This window comes from Heteronotia binoei, chromosome 6 (assembly GCF_032191835.1).
Source record: "Heteronotia binoei isolate CCM8104 ecotype False Entrance Well chromosome 6, APGP_CSIRO_Hbin_v1, whole genome shotgun sequence".
In the NCBI taxonomy this organism is placed as follows: domain Eukaryota; kingdom Metazoa; phylum Chordata; class Lepidosauria; order Squamata; family Gekkonidae; genus Heteronotia; species Heteronotia binoei.
In genome coordinates this window covers 112,615,059-112,631,330 of record NC_083228.1, presented here as the reverse complement: position 1 = coordinate 112,631,330, position 16,272 = coordinate 112,615,059, and the positions used below count along the sequence as shown (strand labels likewise).

At 42.1% G+C, this 16,272-nt stretch overlaps 1 protein-coding gene across 1 annotated transcript in view; it reads right to left on the bottom strand.

Annotated features, from left to right (window-relative positions):
* KCNAB1 (potassium voltage-gated channel subfamily A regulatory beta subunit 1) overlaps positions 1 to 16,272 on the bottom strand; it is a 208,337-nt gene that overhangs the window by 60,485 nt on the left and 131,580 nt on the right. Inside the window, exons 3-4 of the mRNA XM_060242373.1 lie at positions 13,909 to 13,946; positions 11 to 90 (exon numbers count right to left, since the gene is read on the bottom strand). Of these exons, the coding sequence (XP_060098356.1) occupies positions 11 to 90; positions 13,909 to 13,946 (118 nt within the window). The remainder of the gene's footprint in view (positions 1 to 10; positions 91 to 13,908; positions 13,947 to 16,272) is intronic.

The window sequence follows — 16,272 nt, the reverse complement described above, 5'->3', positions numbered from 1 at the left end:
AGATACTTACTTGCCAGCAGCATACACCTCGGCTGTGTCAAACAGATTCACTCCACTCTCATATGCAATAGTCATTAGCTGCTCGGCAACCTTTCAGAAACGGATATGAAATCATTTATTTATCATATGACAGAGTTACACACAGGAAGCATATAATAATATAAAATATGTAACCAAGTTGATACAACAAGTATGTAGACCAGTTGGGTTCTTTCTCTAAATACTAATGTCTAAATTTTCAATCCATTCAATTGCAGCTGGGGAGAGTTCAAAGAGGTTCGTCACATCTCCGTCAAGAGAATATGAAATTCTCCATCTACAACCCATCAGGATTTAGAACAAAATAGTCACAAAACTGTGTGGATTAGGAGATTAAACGGATTTAAGAAACAACACCAGGATCCAATTTGTGAGCTGTTTTCAATTTCAGGGAAGTGGTGATAGGAAAGAGGGTTCGTGATGGACTACACTTTTTAAGAGGCTTAGAATGCTGTACCAACAACTAAGGGACTGTGAAGTGTTAATCATAGAGCCAGAGAGCCTTGAGGGACAGGATGCTCTAAGCAGTCTGATTGGTTAGCATCAACTGAGCAAAAAAAGTTTTGGATACTGAGGAGATTCAGTCAGATTCTTGACCTAACTGGCAAGAGTTGTGTACTGAGACCATCTGATAATAGCCCTGACAAAGTCAGATTTCTACCTTGATTGAACACAGTCTGAATTTGGCATTAGCTGAGAGCAGTTTGAACACAGACAGAGAACTGGGGAAGAGTTTGGCAAGGAAGTCTGAGTAGTAAAGAAGACTCCCATTTAGGCCAAAGGAAAGGGGATAGATCTTCTGTACAGAGAAGAGATTAAACAGGGAGAGTGTGGCAGAATTTACATTAAGGAAGACTAGGCCTTTTATGTCTAATTTACTCTTAAGAGACCACAGCGAAGTAGACCTTTGGTTTAATCCCATATTACCTTATAGCATGGCCAATGTTCTCTCCCTAAAAGGAAGCTGTGCCTGGTTGTTGAACTTCTCCACACATAGTTTACATTCTCCGAGCCAAGTGTGCCATCTCTGCATCTAAGCATCTATAGATTAAGGATATGTGTATCTCCTGTTCTGTCTAGAGAGCTGACCTTCTATATAACCTAAGGACTGGCAGTGCTGCTGCTGCTGCTGCTGCTGATATTGGATTTCTATCCCACCCTCCACTCCGAATGTCAGAGTCTCAGAGCAGCTCACAATCTTCTTTATCTTCCTCCCCCACAACAGACACCCTGTAAGGTGAGTGGGGCTGAGAGAGCTCTCACAGAAGCTGCCCTTTCAAGGACAATTCTACAAGAACTATGGCTGACCCAAGACCATTCCAGTAGCTGCAAGTGAAGGAGCAGGGTTCATGGTGCCATTAAGGGGAAGGATCTGGTTATTGTTGTATTCATGACATACTGTATTGAAGTCTACCTTGCATTCAATAGATTACAAAAGCATATATATATTCACTATTTTTAAGTTTCATGCTTTGAGTGGTTCTGTTATGCAGATTAAAGAATCAATAAAAATAGAGTTTAGTTCAAGCAGTTGTCCTCCTCACTTGCCTGCTGAGACTTGGTAGCCATAAAGCAAACAAAAACACTGTAATATGTTATTACAAGTGCAAATTAATTGACCACTTCCAAAGTAACAAAATTAATAAAGAATCACATACTGATTTCTCACTAGGGCTTATTCCGGATAGAGAGCCCTTTTGCCCTTGGTGCTTCTCTCCGTTTTCACACAAGCTGCTGTGGAGCTGTGAGTTGGTGTGCCACTCTCCAGTGGCAGGCAGAAACAGCTTGTAAGAAGATCTTGCTTGCTGCAGGAAAGCGTTGTGCCAAGTCACAACTCTGTGGCAGCTTGTGCGAAAATGAAGAGAAGCATCGGGAGCAAAAGGGCTCTCCATTCCGAACAAGCCTAGTGTAAAATTGGTCACAGTTTGTTTGAAACATTCACAAAGAGATCAATTTCCTTGTTAACATCACAGCAAAAATATTTCATATCACATATACGGTAAGTGCTAGCAAACAACACCAAGTGAAATGAAGTAAAAGGTTATGAGAACACAAGTAGACTTGTTTTCAGAAGTAGTCCTGTTGTCTACAGTTGAGTTTGACCCTGATTTGCAGTAGAATCCCCAGTTTGCCATGCTTAGGTTTCCAATAGATTGTAGTTTGAGACCCATAGCCCATACTGTGTATTTACTCTATGCTGATGGAAAATGTCATAAAGTCACAACTGACTTATGGCAACCCCTAGTGAGGTTTTCAAGGCAAGAGGCATTGCTGCCTCTGTGTCACAACCCTGGTATTCCTTGGAGATCTCCCATCCAATTACTACTAGCCAGGGCCAACTCCGCTTAGCTTCTGAGATAGGGCAGCCTAGGCTATATAGATCAGCACATTTACTCTATTCTGCCTAAATATACTTACTCATACTGTGCAAGTGCTAGAAACCAGGAGAATGTCTGCTTTCAGCTAAGAATAGAAAACAAAATTCTAGACCCTCTGGCTATGAAAGACAGTTTGAAAACATGTAGGAAATATCTGGTGAAATCTTAGAAACGGGAGAGTGTTGGGTAAGCAGAACTCCCAGTGCTCAGAACCAGAACTGCATGGTTGAAGGCCTTTCCTTAGAGACATCAAAACAAATATATGCAGATTTATTAATTAAAATTATATTCTGCCTTTCTTTCATTTACACAGGGTTCCCAGGAGGTCTTCACTCCAGGCTCAGATCTGCTACCCTTCAGCAAAGCAACTGCATGATGCACCTTCCAAATATGAACTGGGATTGATCTGATGCATGTTTACTTGGAAGAAACTGCTACTGAACTCAATGGGACTAACTCCCAAGTAAGCATGCATAGTGCCAGGTCTACTCATAATCATACTCAGATCCATTCAATAAGGCTTTGTCCAAGGAAAGTGTTTTTAGGATTGCACTATTATGGTGCAATCCAAAACAATGTTACATCCCTTTAAGTCCAGACCAATTTCTCACTAGCATTGCTCCTTCCCCAGACGTTTCCCCCGCTCAAGCAATCAATTTCCCACCAGTTGCTCCATGGGTGCATTTTGACATGAGGCTCCCTCCAATTTCCCACGTGGTTTTGTGACGCTGTCTTTTAAGGATTACAATGCCCTGCAGGGAACTTGAAGGAGCCCCACATCGAAATGCTCTTGTGGAGCAACTAGTGGAAAATTGATCAATTGCACTGGAGGGAAAATAGATGCCTGGGGGCGGAGCAACGCTAGTGAGAAATCAGTCCTAATGATTTCAATTGACTTCAATCAATCAATATTTATTGAACGGTTATTGACCAGCACAAGATAAAACTTATTACCTATAAATTCAGAAACACGTTCCCAGTTTAATAAATACAGATACATTTGCATATAAAATTTAAAAAACAATTACTATTTACCTCTGTTTAGGATTGCACCGTTAATTTTCTAAACCCAGATTTTTATTTTTGTAAAGAATTTGCTAAAATATTTGAACAGAATTTTTGTAGGGATGAGCAATGATGGTACCTAAAACTGCACTGCAATGATATTGTTATTATAATCATATTAAAAGTCCTGAAGTTCATGCAGTGAGTTTTAGGCGGGGGGTGGGTGGGTGGGTGTTTAGTGCAGACTACACAGTTTGAGTATAGATTCTATTAATTTATTAAGGCAGCTTACAATACACAGTTAAAACATCCAACAATAAAAGCTCTCCCACCCTAATAAAGCCTAACAAAATGTTTGTTTGTCTATTTTATTGCATTTATGAATTGCCTAATTCCCACAATTGTGGGGCTCTAGACAACATACAATATTTTTAAAATCAATAAAATGCCTGCAGCATTGACAAACTATGTGATTGATAAATAAAACTACCTTATGGTGCCTCCTAAAATTTTCCAACATTCTATTTATGCTCTTAGCATAGCACGGTTTTGAGTGACTGATGTAAAAAGAAATGTATTGTTTTTGGTAATAGGATCATAAGTAATCAGAAACCAGGTGAATTTGACTTCTTCAGAGAACCAAAAATAGCTCTCAGTGAGCCATCGCTATTGAGTGGTATCTTGATAGGAAGCCAACAATTTCTGATGACCCTACACATTTTGAAATTCAACTATTCATGGCCACAATGGTAACTGCTGATGTCACAAGCGGTTATGATTCATTTTGGAAGTGGCCTTATTACTGGTTATAATGTCAGGGAGCGCTGTGCTGACTCAGCATTGCTATTATATGAAATTCAATTCTTTGAGAACAGCAATACTTCAACTGGTATTGTAATAAAAAAAGAAGAAGATTTGGCCAAAAGGAAATGCTGAAAACTGTTTGTTTTATTTATTTGACATTGACTGTTCATCTTATTTTTGCCTTTTCCTCTGCTGAAATAAGATAGCATTTTCTTGCAGCTGTAAAAGCAATCTCAGTTGCGGGTGAAGAGCAACTGTAAGGCTTGTGCATGGCAGACATTTCAGAGAGGTAGACATACAGGTTTCTACCTTGGGAGTCAGTTACCATGCTTACAGTGGTGCCTTATGCAGGTATACCCTTCTTGACCATTGAAGGCAATGGGTTTAGAAGGATATTACTTAATTTAGGATTGCAGTGTAAAACACAGAATTACATATACCTCAAAGAGTAATTAACTATGGAATTCACAGCTGCAGGAAGTGGTGGTGGGTACAAGCACAGACAGCTTCAAGAGGGGGGTGGATAAACATATGAAGCAGTGTTCCATCAGCGGCTATTAGTCACAAGATATAGATAGAACACTATATCTGGGCCACTGATGCTCTGTATTCTTGGTGCTTGGGAGACAACTGTGGGAGGGCTTCTGGAGTTCAGCCTGCTGGAGGACCTCCTGATGGCACCTGGGCTTGGGCTACTGTGTGACCCTGAGGGAATCTTCAGATTTCATGGGCTCCTGCTTGGTACAGACAGTGGTGGTGGGGGAAGCCCTGCCCAAAGCCCTGCCTTCAACAGTGAACAATGGCGGCCACCCTTCTCCCCGCCCCCCCTGTGAGATTTCAAGGGCCCTCCAGATGATTGGCAGAAGCATGTGGTCCACCGATCAGCTGTAGGGGGCTTTAAATCTTGCAGGAGGGAAGCCATTTGCACACCTGAACTCCAAGCACCATATTCACTTGGAGTCCAAGTGAACATGACCCCTGCTTGCAAAAAGCATTTAAAGCAGGGGTCTCAAACTCATTTGTTATGAGGGCCGGATCCAACATAAATGTGACCTTGTCGGGCTGGGCCATGCATGTCATAAAATGTAATGCCACGTAGCAGAGATATAAACTTTATAAACAGCACAAACAAAATTAAAGATTGTTTAAAAAACTTAACACATGCTTAAAACATAAGCACTTATTGTTCTTAAAGATGCTTTCTTTGTATCTCTCCCACGTGATTTAGGGAATTGGGAAAAGTTTTCCTTCTTTCTCCAAGGGACCATGAGAGGTGGAAGCCTCAGCCAGTAGAAGGAAGAGAGGCTTGGCTTAGTAGCTCTGCTGTGCAATTGAGAGAACCTGGCAAAGCAAGCTATTCCTCCCCCCTCTTCTTCCCCAAGGGAGGAACCTCAGCTGATGGAGAAAATAGAGAAATAGAGACTTTGCTTTGTAGCTCCTGTGCTATTGAGCAAGCCTGGTAAGGCAAGCTGTGCTGCAGAAGGAAGCGAGAGAGAGAAGGATGCAGATGATGGCCAGTTGCTCAGGGGGGGGGGGGGGCAACCCATGCCTGAATTACAAGCAGTGAATTTGCTTGTTGGAGTTCAGGCATGCAGAGTGCTGGGGCACCCACTTGCAAAAACCACTTAAAGGGAAGATTCCCTTTAAATGGTTCTTGCAAGCTGGTGCCAATGGCACCTTCCATGGGGCTGCATCTGCAATGTGATGATGTCACATCTGCATGATGTCATCACATTGGAGATGTCTCTGCCCACTACAGGAACACACCCCCCCCCAAAGTCCCCCACCAGCAATGAGGCAGGACCTGGCAACACCAACAATTTGCAAGCCTACACTTTTCTGATCTCACTGGGGCAATTTACTCACAGGAGCTGCTGAATGTAACAATCTGCTGTTTTTCAACCAACTTCCTCAGACTAGCACAGGAAAACAGAAATAAGGAACAAAGCAGTGTAGAGGGTGGAGTTTTCCTCCATCCCATAATCAGATTCTAGTTTACTCTTTCCTATCCATTTTACTATGTAAACAGCTTCTGAAATGACAAAACAAACAGAAAAACTGTGATCTCTTCTCACAGCTTCACACACTCATTGGGAACAGCCACATGGCTCTGCCTGCTTGTCCTGTCTCCATGCAGCTTTCCTCCTACTGAGATTTAAAGGCACATGAACATTCTAAAACACAGTTTTCAAGCTTCTTCTAAACCTGCAAATATTTCAAGGTACATCATGGCTGTTGGGGCAGGGCTTCTTCATGTATAATATTTCACCATTTTGAATTCTCAATTGCTTCTCCAACAGGGCAAAGCTGGTGAACCCCCTACCCAGACCTGGGGACAGGCAAGCTGGATACAGTCTAAATTCAGCATTAGCTGAGAGCAGTTTGAACACAGAGAACTGGGGGAAAGACTCCCATTCAGGTCCATGAAAAGGGGAAAGATCTTCTAGATAGACAAGAAGAATCACTGCCCAGTCAGACAGGGTAAGTTATCTCTGAGAAGTACAGAGAACCCTGGTCTGGTGTGATTAGAAACCGGCCTTAGAGACCTAAGAGTCTGTTAACAACTCAAAAAGTGTACTTGTTTTTCAAGAGAATGGGTTTGGATGCTGGGAAGAGGGTACCAGCCTTCTGGGCACCAAAATAGTCAGTGATACATAAGGTCTGTGCATATACTTTTTTTACCTCAGAGAGCCAGTTTGGTGTGGTGGTTAAGTGTGCAGACTCTTATCTGGGAGAACCGGGTTTGATTCCCCACTTCTCCACTTGCACCTGCTGGAATGGCCTTGGGTCAGACATAGCTCTCTCACAGTTGTCCTTGAAAAGGCAGCGGCTGTGAGATTGTTGTGGGGGAGGAAGATAAGTGAGATTGTGAGCCGCTCAGAGACTCTAAAATCTGGAGTGGAGGGAGGGATATAAATCCAATATCTTCTTCTCAGTAGGGAGGGACAGTGGCTCAGTGGTAGAGCATCTGTTTGGTAAGCAGAAGGTCCCAGGTTCAATCCCTGGCATCTCCAAAAAGGGTCCAGGCAAAAAGGCATGAAAAACCTCAGCTTGAGACCCTGAAGAGCCACTGCCAGTCTTAGTAGACAATACTGACTTTGATGGACTGAAGTTCTGATTCAGTATAAGACATTCATATGTTCAATTTCAATCCCTGATTTCACCTGACCTTTTCCCTTGATGTTAAATAAAATATTTTGTTATTTTTGAATTTTAAAAGCATCTCAAGTGCCATTTTCAGTGGTTTAAGGTCTAAACAGCAATTCTATACCTTCCATCAGGTTTTTGAGCTGAGCAAATAGCCACTATATCTTACTGAAACAGGATGGGACAGCCAAGGTTTCTTCAAAGAATACACACAGGGCTTATGTGTGGGAGGTGGCTAAGTAGGCAGCGGCCTTGGGTGCCACTTTTCCTCAGGAGCGGAAATGGGCACCTCCTCCCCCTCCCTGCTCACGCCAACCTAAACCTGACTCAGCCATCCCTTGCTGGGCGGTGGCAGGAGTGATTTTTGGCCACTCTTAGGGGGTAGGGAGGCATCTGCCTCTCTTGAAAGCGGCTTGGCCCCATCCCTTGCTGGGCAGTGGCAGGAGGGACTTTGGGTCACTCTTGGAGGGGGAGAGGGGGCGGCCTCCAGGGCTCCAGCCTCCGCCCCTCCCGAACGCAGCTTGGCTCATCCATTGCCTGTCCCTCTCCCTCTTCAGAGGGAGCCAGGAAGAGGCTGCTGTCTTCCTGGCTCCCTTTGAAGAGGGAGAGAGCCAGGCTGAATGTTCGCACAAAGCGTGCATGACTCAGTGATGTTATAGAAGGGGACGCCGGCACAGGGTGCAGCGTGGGGTACCAGAAACCCTAGCACTGGGCTTGAACACACATTACCAGGACTGCTCAGTGTGTGAGGAGATAGGAAAATGGAGGGAAAATCTAGCTTCTGAGGGAAGGAAGAGGATGGGTTCTGTCATAAGAACCTTGGAATATAATCAGTATGGCCAAATTATATTAACCCCATGCATAATATTTCACCATTTTTAATTCTCAATTGCTTCTCCAGTAGGGCAAATTCAATAAGACAGCCACTAAGAGATAAATGCACAACCTAGACAGACTCGGATTTCACGTTTAATGCCATCTGTCTCCATTTCTCCATTAGAACTGGTCTGCACAAATTTTGACCAAGCCAGCTGCCCACAAAAGGATTTATGAATCTTGTGATACTTTCTGCATAGAGATGCAAAGCAAAATAAAATGAAAACAGTGTGCAAACTTGTGCTGATATGGGCTGCCTGCATTAATTTGGTGGCTTACAAGGTTTTGTTGGTTGGTCTATAGGGCTAGCTCTTCCAGAAAGCAGAGTGAGGCAGCCCATCTCCAAAGACATCATTAGGAGAACATTGTCAGTTACTAGGATAGTCAGAATGCCTGGAGAGAAAAATGTTCTGTTCCTTTAATGGAGGCTTAATGGGTTGTTCTCTATCATGCCACAAAAAGCTTCAACTGTCCATTTTCACACAGTAAGTCCCTACTAAAAGGCAGGGGGAGACTGGCTGTTATGGTCACTGGGACTTCTCCCAATGGACCGATGGCCCCATATCTGGGCCAGGTCTTCCCAGGGACAAAAGGCCATACTGGACAGGCAGCACCCAGCCTGCCCAAGCAAAGAGGTATTGGGCTAGGGCTGCAAGCTTCAGCTTGGGAAATACCTGAAGATTTTAAGGATGGAGCCTAAAGAAGGCAGTTTTGGGGAAGGGAGGGGAGAGAATTCAATTGGGGCATAATGCCATTGAGTCCACCTTCCGACGAAGCCATTTTCTTCGAATATAATGATTTCCCCCAGGATCCCATAATCTTTTTGACTAGGCAGCCCCATTTCTTTCTTTGATTTTCTGTGTGACCCACCCAGTTGTTTAAATGTATATAGATGCTGACCCAGTCTAGGGATCTGAGGGACTTTCTATGTCTTTATTTAATAATGGCACTCGAGTGGCTGATGGTAATTCAAAACAAACTTTTATTTTACTGAGGGGAACTGGCCAGGTGGTATCAGGTTTATGACTTAGAAGGTGAACTGGCAACAGGAATCAGGTAACTTTGTATAAAAATAAACAAAATATAGATTTTTCACAAACACATAGTTGTTCAGTTATACAGACAGGTTTGTAAACACTGAGGAGAGATTTCTTGGCAGTTTCTGTTTCAATAAACAAGCATAAGCTTTTTTGTGTCACAGACACTTAAGTTGGTGAAGGCAGGGGCATCACAAAAATTGCAGTACACCTTCTTCACCACTTGTTAGGCATCACCCCCTTTTACTAGGAGCTATTTCCCTCAAATTGGGATCACTTTCCTTTTCTAGGAGCTATTTCCCTCAGGCTTGAACCTCTCACTCTCTTAGCCTTCCTTTCCAGTCAACTGTCATTCCTTAACTGCCACTCCTAACTGACACACTCAACTGTAGAATTCCATTTGTATCCCGTCACTTTTCATCTGACTGCTTTAATTCTATAATCTTTTCCCTAGGGATGCCAGTCCCCAGGTGGGACCTGAGAGTCCCTCAGAATTACGCTCATCTCTAGACTACAGAGATCAGTTGTCCTGGAGAAAATGGAAATTTTGGAGAGTGAACTCTGTGGCATTGTACTCTGCTGAGGTCCCTGTCCTCCCCAGGCTCCATCCCCAAATCTCCAGGAGTTTCCTCAATCTGGATCTGGCAACCCTATCCCCCCATCTACTGCCAGTGGCCAGGGGTGACCTGGCAACCCTACTTTCTCCTCAGTATTTCAAAAAGACTCAGCCATGTTGGCTGCTAAACTCTTCACTCTTATTCTATCATACCTGTGAATAATACAATGGCAATCCTGAACAATTTCATAATAACAATAACTAAAAAAAATCTCCATATAGTGACCCCATTCCAGATGCCATTCTAATGACTTTTTACCATGAAGGTACTTCTGTCTTGCCAGATTTACATTTCACTTTTTCTTTGAAAATGTAATATAGTAATCAGATAATGGTAGTTTCATGTGGAACCTTTTTTATCTCAAACTAGCACTTTAAACTTGTCTTTAAATTGACAGTGACAATGTTAAAATTGACTATCAGACAATTAATAAACTGACTGATAATTGAAATTTAAATAATATACATATACTATGTTGAAAACTCTGAAGGACAGTGTAGTTTCTCATGCATAATTATATATATATATATATATATATATATATATATATATATATATATATATATATATATATATATATATATATATATATATATATATAAAATTATGAAAAATGTTGGTCTTTAAAGATGTGGTCAAGGAATAAGATAGGTAAGAATCAGGACAGACACCAGATAGGACAGGAACTGATGGGTTATAGAAGAATCTGGAGTCAGAAGTGGGGCTTCAATGGTTCTTGGTGGGTCATGGACAAAACACAGCTAACAGTGCTACCCTAAGCAAAGTAATACTTTTCTAAGCCCATTGACTTCAAAGAATTTAGAAGGATATAACTACCTAGGATTGCAATATAAATGTTGAAGTTTGTGAACAGAACTGAAGTTTACTGGATTTTCAGATCCCTGTAAATACTCAGCAGAATAGAGTTGTATTAGTTGGACCAGTTCAACTTTGGTTGGTTGGTTGGCTGGCAACCCTACTTTAACCTATTATAAAATTAACTCAACAGAAACACAAACTGCCGTCCTACAAATGATTAAGGTAGGTAGTCCCCTGTGCAAGCACCGGGTTGTTACTGTCCCATGGGGTGATGTCACATCAGGATGTTTTCTTGGCAGACCTTTTTACAGGGTGGTTTGCCATTGCCTTTCCCAGTCATCTACACTTTACCCCTAGCAAGCTAAGTACTCATTTTACTGACCTCGGAAGGATGTAAGACTGAGTCAACCTTGAGCCAGTTACCTGAACCAAACAGAGACTGAATTCAAGTTGTGAGCAGAGCTTGGACTGCAATACTGCAGTTTACCACTCTGCGCCATGGGGCTCCTCCTACAAATGTTTACTCACAAGGAATTCCCACTGTGTATCTACTATAGGATTGTAGCCTTAGTTAATTTTGGATGAATTTGCATTTGCAGCTACACCTCAGTTATCATTGTGCAACTGTGTAAAACCAATGGTGGGCTTGGTTCAAGACAATGTAGAAAGGCGTGCAAGCAATCAGGGTTCTATTAAAAAGCTATTATCTTTTAGCTCCTTCTGATCCTATCACAACTCCATGGAACTGCATCCCATCCTCTTCAATTTGTTAGTAGCAGAAATCACCAAGAGCAGGTTGCAGAGACTAGTTGTCATTTTCCATTACTTCACCATGCCCTGTTGTTCTTTATTGTTCTTGCTGGACAGGTTTATTTTTGGTGACTGATGCTTTGATTTATATGTCAGACATCTAGTGTGACTTCACTGGGGTGAGTATTCCAGCAGACTGCAACATTCCAGCTACCTGAAAATAATTTTAATGAGAGAGAATTTGGGGGATGTGCCAGGTGGTTGCAGGTATCTATAAACTGTTTTCCTTTCTGCTGCATAATGCCAGCAATGCAGCACTGAATCCTGAAGTGCCAAAGTCCTGATTCTAAAATTCCAGCTGTGGAGGAGAAGGTGTTCAGCAGGCCCATCAAGAGAGAAGATCTTCATGTAAGTCATCCAGGAACTCTACCCAGATAGAAACCTTTATGCTCTAAAGACGATTGCTTTGTTTTGGTGTCTTTTGAGACCAAATAAGCCATCCATCTGTGTTAAATAGCAGTTCAATGAAGCTGTATGATGTTTTATTTTAACAGCCATTCTAACTAACCATTAAAAAAACAGCACCAACCATCCAAATGCCTTAATGCACTGCTGCAGTCTTTGGGAAGTTTCCCAAGTCTCAGTTACTGCTGAATCAGAGCATTAGTGCAGGTCCTCAGAAAGAGTATAATCAGAACCTAACTTCAGCTTTATAAAGCTTTGATGCAAAGTGGACATGCAAATATGGGAGGGCTGTGACCCCGTGCAGAGCACCTGGTTTGCATGCAAAGGGTCCCAGCTTCAACCTCCAGCACCTCTAGTTAAAAAGATCAGGTAGTAGGTGATGTGAAGGACCTCTACCTGAGATTCTGGGGAGCTGCTGCCAGTCAGAGTAGACTTTGATTGATCAAGGGTTTGAATCCATGTTAACAAGTTACAGTGAATGCATATATAATCCATGTACTGTATACACTTTTCTTTATACATGGGTTGAGTAATTCTCATCTTATATTCAAAACATGTACACCTCAATGTGTCATTCAAATCCCGCATGTATTCTAGGTCCTGCTGTCCAGTTTCATGCATAAAGTGAATGTATATTGAATGTCTTTTAGAAACAGGTGTACATGCATACATGCCAGATGTACCTGTGTTCATTGTAACATGTGAACTGGCCTAAGTATAAGGCAATTTCATGCATTCAGATACGCATGGAGACCCAAACAAAGTGTTTTCATAAGTGATAAGAACACCATTCACTTTCCAATATGGCACTTCAAAAAACTGTTAAAGCAATAGAAAAAGCAAACAGTACATTTTTTAAAAAATCATACACACTTTGGTCAGTGTTGTTCTTTTGTTTGACATACTGTACTGTTTCAAGCTCCATATTTCCCTGAACAAAAGAAATTTCTGGGGCTGCCTTTTAGTGTCAGTTTCTTTACAAGAAGATTATGTGGAGATTCATGGCTTTTAAAATGAACTGTATACTGGCCAAACTACTGGCTGAGCAGAAAAATGTGTATATGTAGTCCCCAAGGAACACTAAGTCTGTCCCAGACTAATGTCTGCAAACTGGTCTCAGTGACAAGCTACTTCTCGCATGACCTCTTAACAGGGTTTTCTAGCATCTTTCCCTCTTCTGCCCACATTCAGTTCACAAAAACTGTTCTGCAGAATACAGAATACCCAGTCAGGGGCCCTGCAACATGTACATTCCTGTGGTTGGGAATAAAGATCAGTTATCAAATGCCATTAATCAGAACTTGATTAAACTGTTACTGGACAAGGTTATACAAAGCCCCAAGGCACCATTCTGAATAGCCACTACAAAGAGTATTGTAGGCTTCAATTGTGAATAAAGTCCAGTGACAGAACTTGTCCCAGGCTTGCAGGAGCAACTCATCTTGGCTGAGGAAAGCCATGCACAACTGGCAACTGCAGCAACCCTTCTGAGAAGCACCCGGAAAAGGCAGAGTGGGGCTGCAGACTGCAGGTCCAGGAATAGAGTTTGGCAGCCAGGCGGAACCAGTCATCAAGCCCTGCCTGCAAAAAGGAGCAACTCAGGGCTTCAGGACACTTCAGGTTCCCCTATCTAGCAGCAATTTGTGGACCTATCCTCCATAAATCTGTCTAATCTCCTCTTACAGCCATCTATGCTTGTGGTCATCACTTTGACTACTGGCAGTGAGTTCCATAATTTAATTACTCAAATGGCACATTTTAATCTGAGGGAAGCTTTACATTAAACACAAAGTTCTTAAAATATACCAGGAGCACAAAATATTTTTTTCTCTTAGAAGATAATTCCTTGCCATTTCCTGTGACAGGAATAAACCTGGTTCATTCTGTCATCTGTGACTTGACTTCTAATTAAAATGAAAAGGCACCACATCCTGCTTGCGAATTATAGTTAAATGAAAGAACGTTGCTTACCTCATCTGAAATCTGACCTCCAAATGTGACCCATGTCCCTAGAAAGAAACACAATGATTTGTTACTCTGTAGGGTTTTATTTAAAAACACATTATAATTAGGATGATTTCCCTTAGGGAATGTCCTAAAACCAATGTTCTCGATCCACCTTTTCCTAATGCGAATGTACATGGAGGACTCAGACTGCTTTAATTTTAATTGGCTGACAAGCTACAATGCTCATGTTTTCATTGCTTAAAAAGCTTTGTCATAACTAGATAAAGTTTTCTTCCTCCTGAACTAGACATTGATGACACATCTCAATGGAAAGAGATTACTGTGAGTGGATGCCCTGCTCTTGTTAGCAATTTGCCATGGATAAATCAGTATGAAAATAACTTACTACACTGAAAGACCTTGAAGTTAGATCCTACTGGATGGGTTACAAAATGCAAAGAAAAAGACTCTTCCCACATGAACTGCTCCATGGAAAATGTTTGACAGTCAGAATCACTTAATTCAGTGTAATTATCCCTTAATATACTGAAATTCCCTTATTCTTCATGCTGTCTGGTTAGAGAGTGGTAAGGAAAGAGATCTTCCCACTCTTTCAGTGGTCACCTAACAGCCTAAGAAGACCCTTTCTGAGTCAGACCAGTGGTCAATCCAGTCCAGCATCCTGTTTCATGCAGCAGACAACCAGTGGAACTAGAGGGTCAAGAAACAAGACATAGAAGCCAAAGTTTACCCTGATGTTGCCTGCTATCACTGGGATTTAATTTACATGTGGCTGTTTCCTTTAGGCACCATGGCTAGAAGACACTGATGGACCTATATTCCATGCAGCTTTCTAATCCCCTTTTAGGTTCATCTATGTTTATGGGTCATCACTATCGTCACTGACTGAATCTCACCACGTCATTGTGTATTGGGTATAAAGGAATACCCACTCTCTGTCTACCCACTCTACCATGTAAAATTTTACAAACTTCTATTGCGTCCCCCCCCCTTTAGCAGTTGTTTTTCTAAACTGAAAAGGCCCAAAGCCTTTTGCCCAGGGGTCCCCAATCTTTTCGAACCTGTGGGCACCTTTGGAATTCTGACACAGTATGGTGAGCACAGCCGCAAAATGGCTGCTATGAAATGACTGCCCTGGGAGGTGAAGCCAATTACAAAATGGCTGCTAAAGCTTACCTTTAAGTCAAGGCTTTTTTAGTAGAAAAAGTCCAGCAGGAATTTATTTGCATATTAGGCCATACTCCCTGATGCCAAGCCAGTTGTAACTGTGTTCCTGTGTGTTCCTGCTCAAAAAACCCCCTGCCTTTGGTCACACAGTGACAATCCTGTGTTGTGATAGCAGCTGCCACCAAAACAACAGTTTTAAAAGCCACAAAGTGAATCAAATTGCCAATGGCCATTTAGAAGCCTTGTTGGGCAAAAGCTCACCTGGCCCTGCCCACTCAAAGGCACCTTTTTTGGGGCCCCTGCTTTAAACTTTCTAATGTGTGCCAGTCTAATGGGCTTCTAATGTGTGCCAGTCCCAATGGAAAACATGGCTAGGATCCAGTCCAAGATTTTGCTTTAATTGTGCCACACCAATCTCACAGCCCAAGAACAATCATTTCAGGATTTTGACATTCAGGTCATGTTTGAACAGTCACATTCTAAAGTCTAGTTATTTGTTAGAGAAGACAAATATTCCTTTTAAAAAGAACAGATTTGCAATATACTAGTTAACTGACGGGGGGGGGGGGGTATGTTGCCCTTTATCTGTATCCTAGTCTGTTGATTAATTAGTAAAAGCTTTAACAATCTTTGTTTCTATCCTTGCCATTTGAGTTTACACATCATGACGAGGAGAGCAGATTGTTGAAGTGTGAAAAATGGGAATTATACAAAATCATCCTTAGCTCTTAGTTACTTAGTTACCAACAGTGCAATCCAAAGCAGAATTACATGCTTCTAAATTCATTGAAGTCAAGTGGCTTAAAAGGATGTAATTCTGCTTAGGACAGCATTGCAAGTCCCTTTGATTTAGTCACACTTACAAAATAACCATATACTTATCATAAGGAGGCAGGTCTCCTGCTATAGCTGGTGGCCTTCCATCTAGGCCACTGTTCCCTGCCACTGCTTAACAGAACTGCATGGGAAAAGGGGAGGAGGACGCCGTCACTTCTAGTGAAAAATCTGTGACTTCCCCTGTGGCTAAGGAGCCCCCTATATGCACTGCCCCTCTGAGTAAGAGGCCACCAACCACTAATACATTGGATGATGGGCACACTGGACAGAAGGAGATCCCCAGATGCCAATGGAGATCAGAGGGCAAAGAGTCGTGCCCCTCTATAGTGACTCAAAATAAAGAGGGAAATAATGTACTCCAAC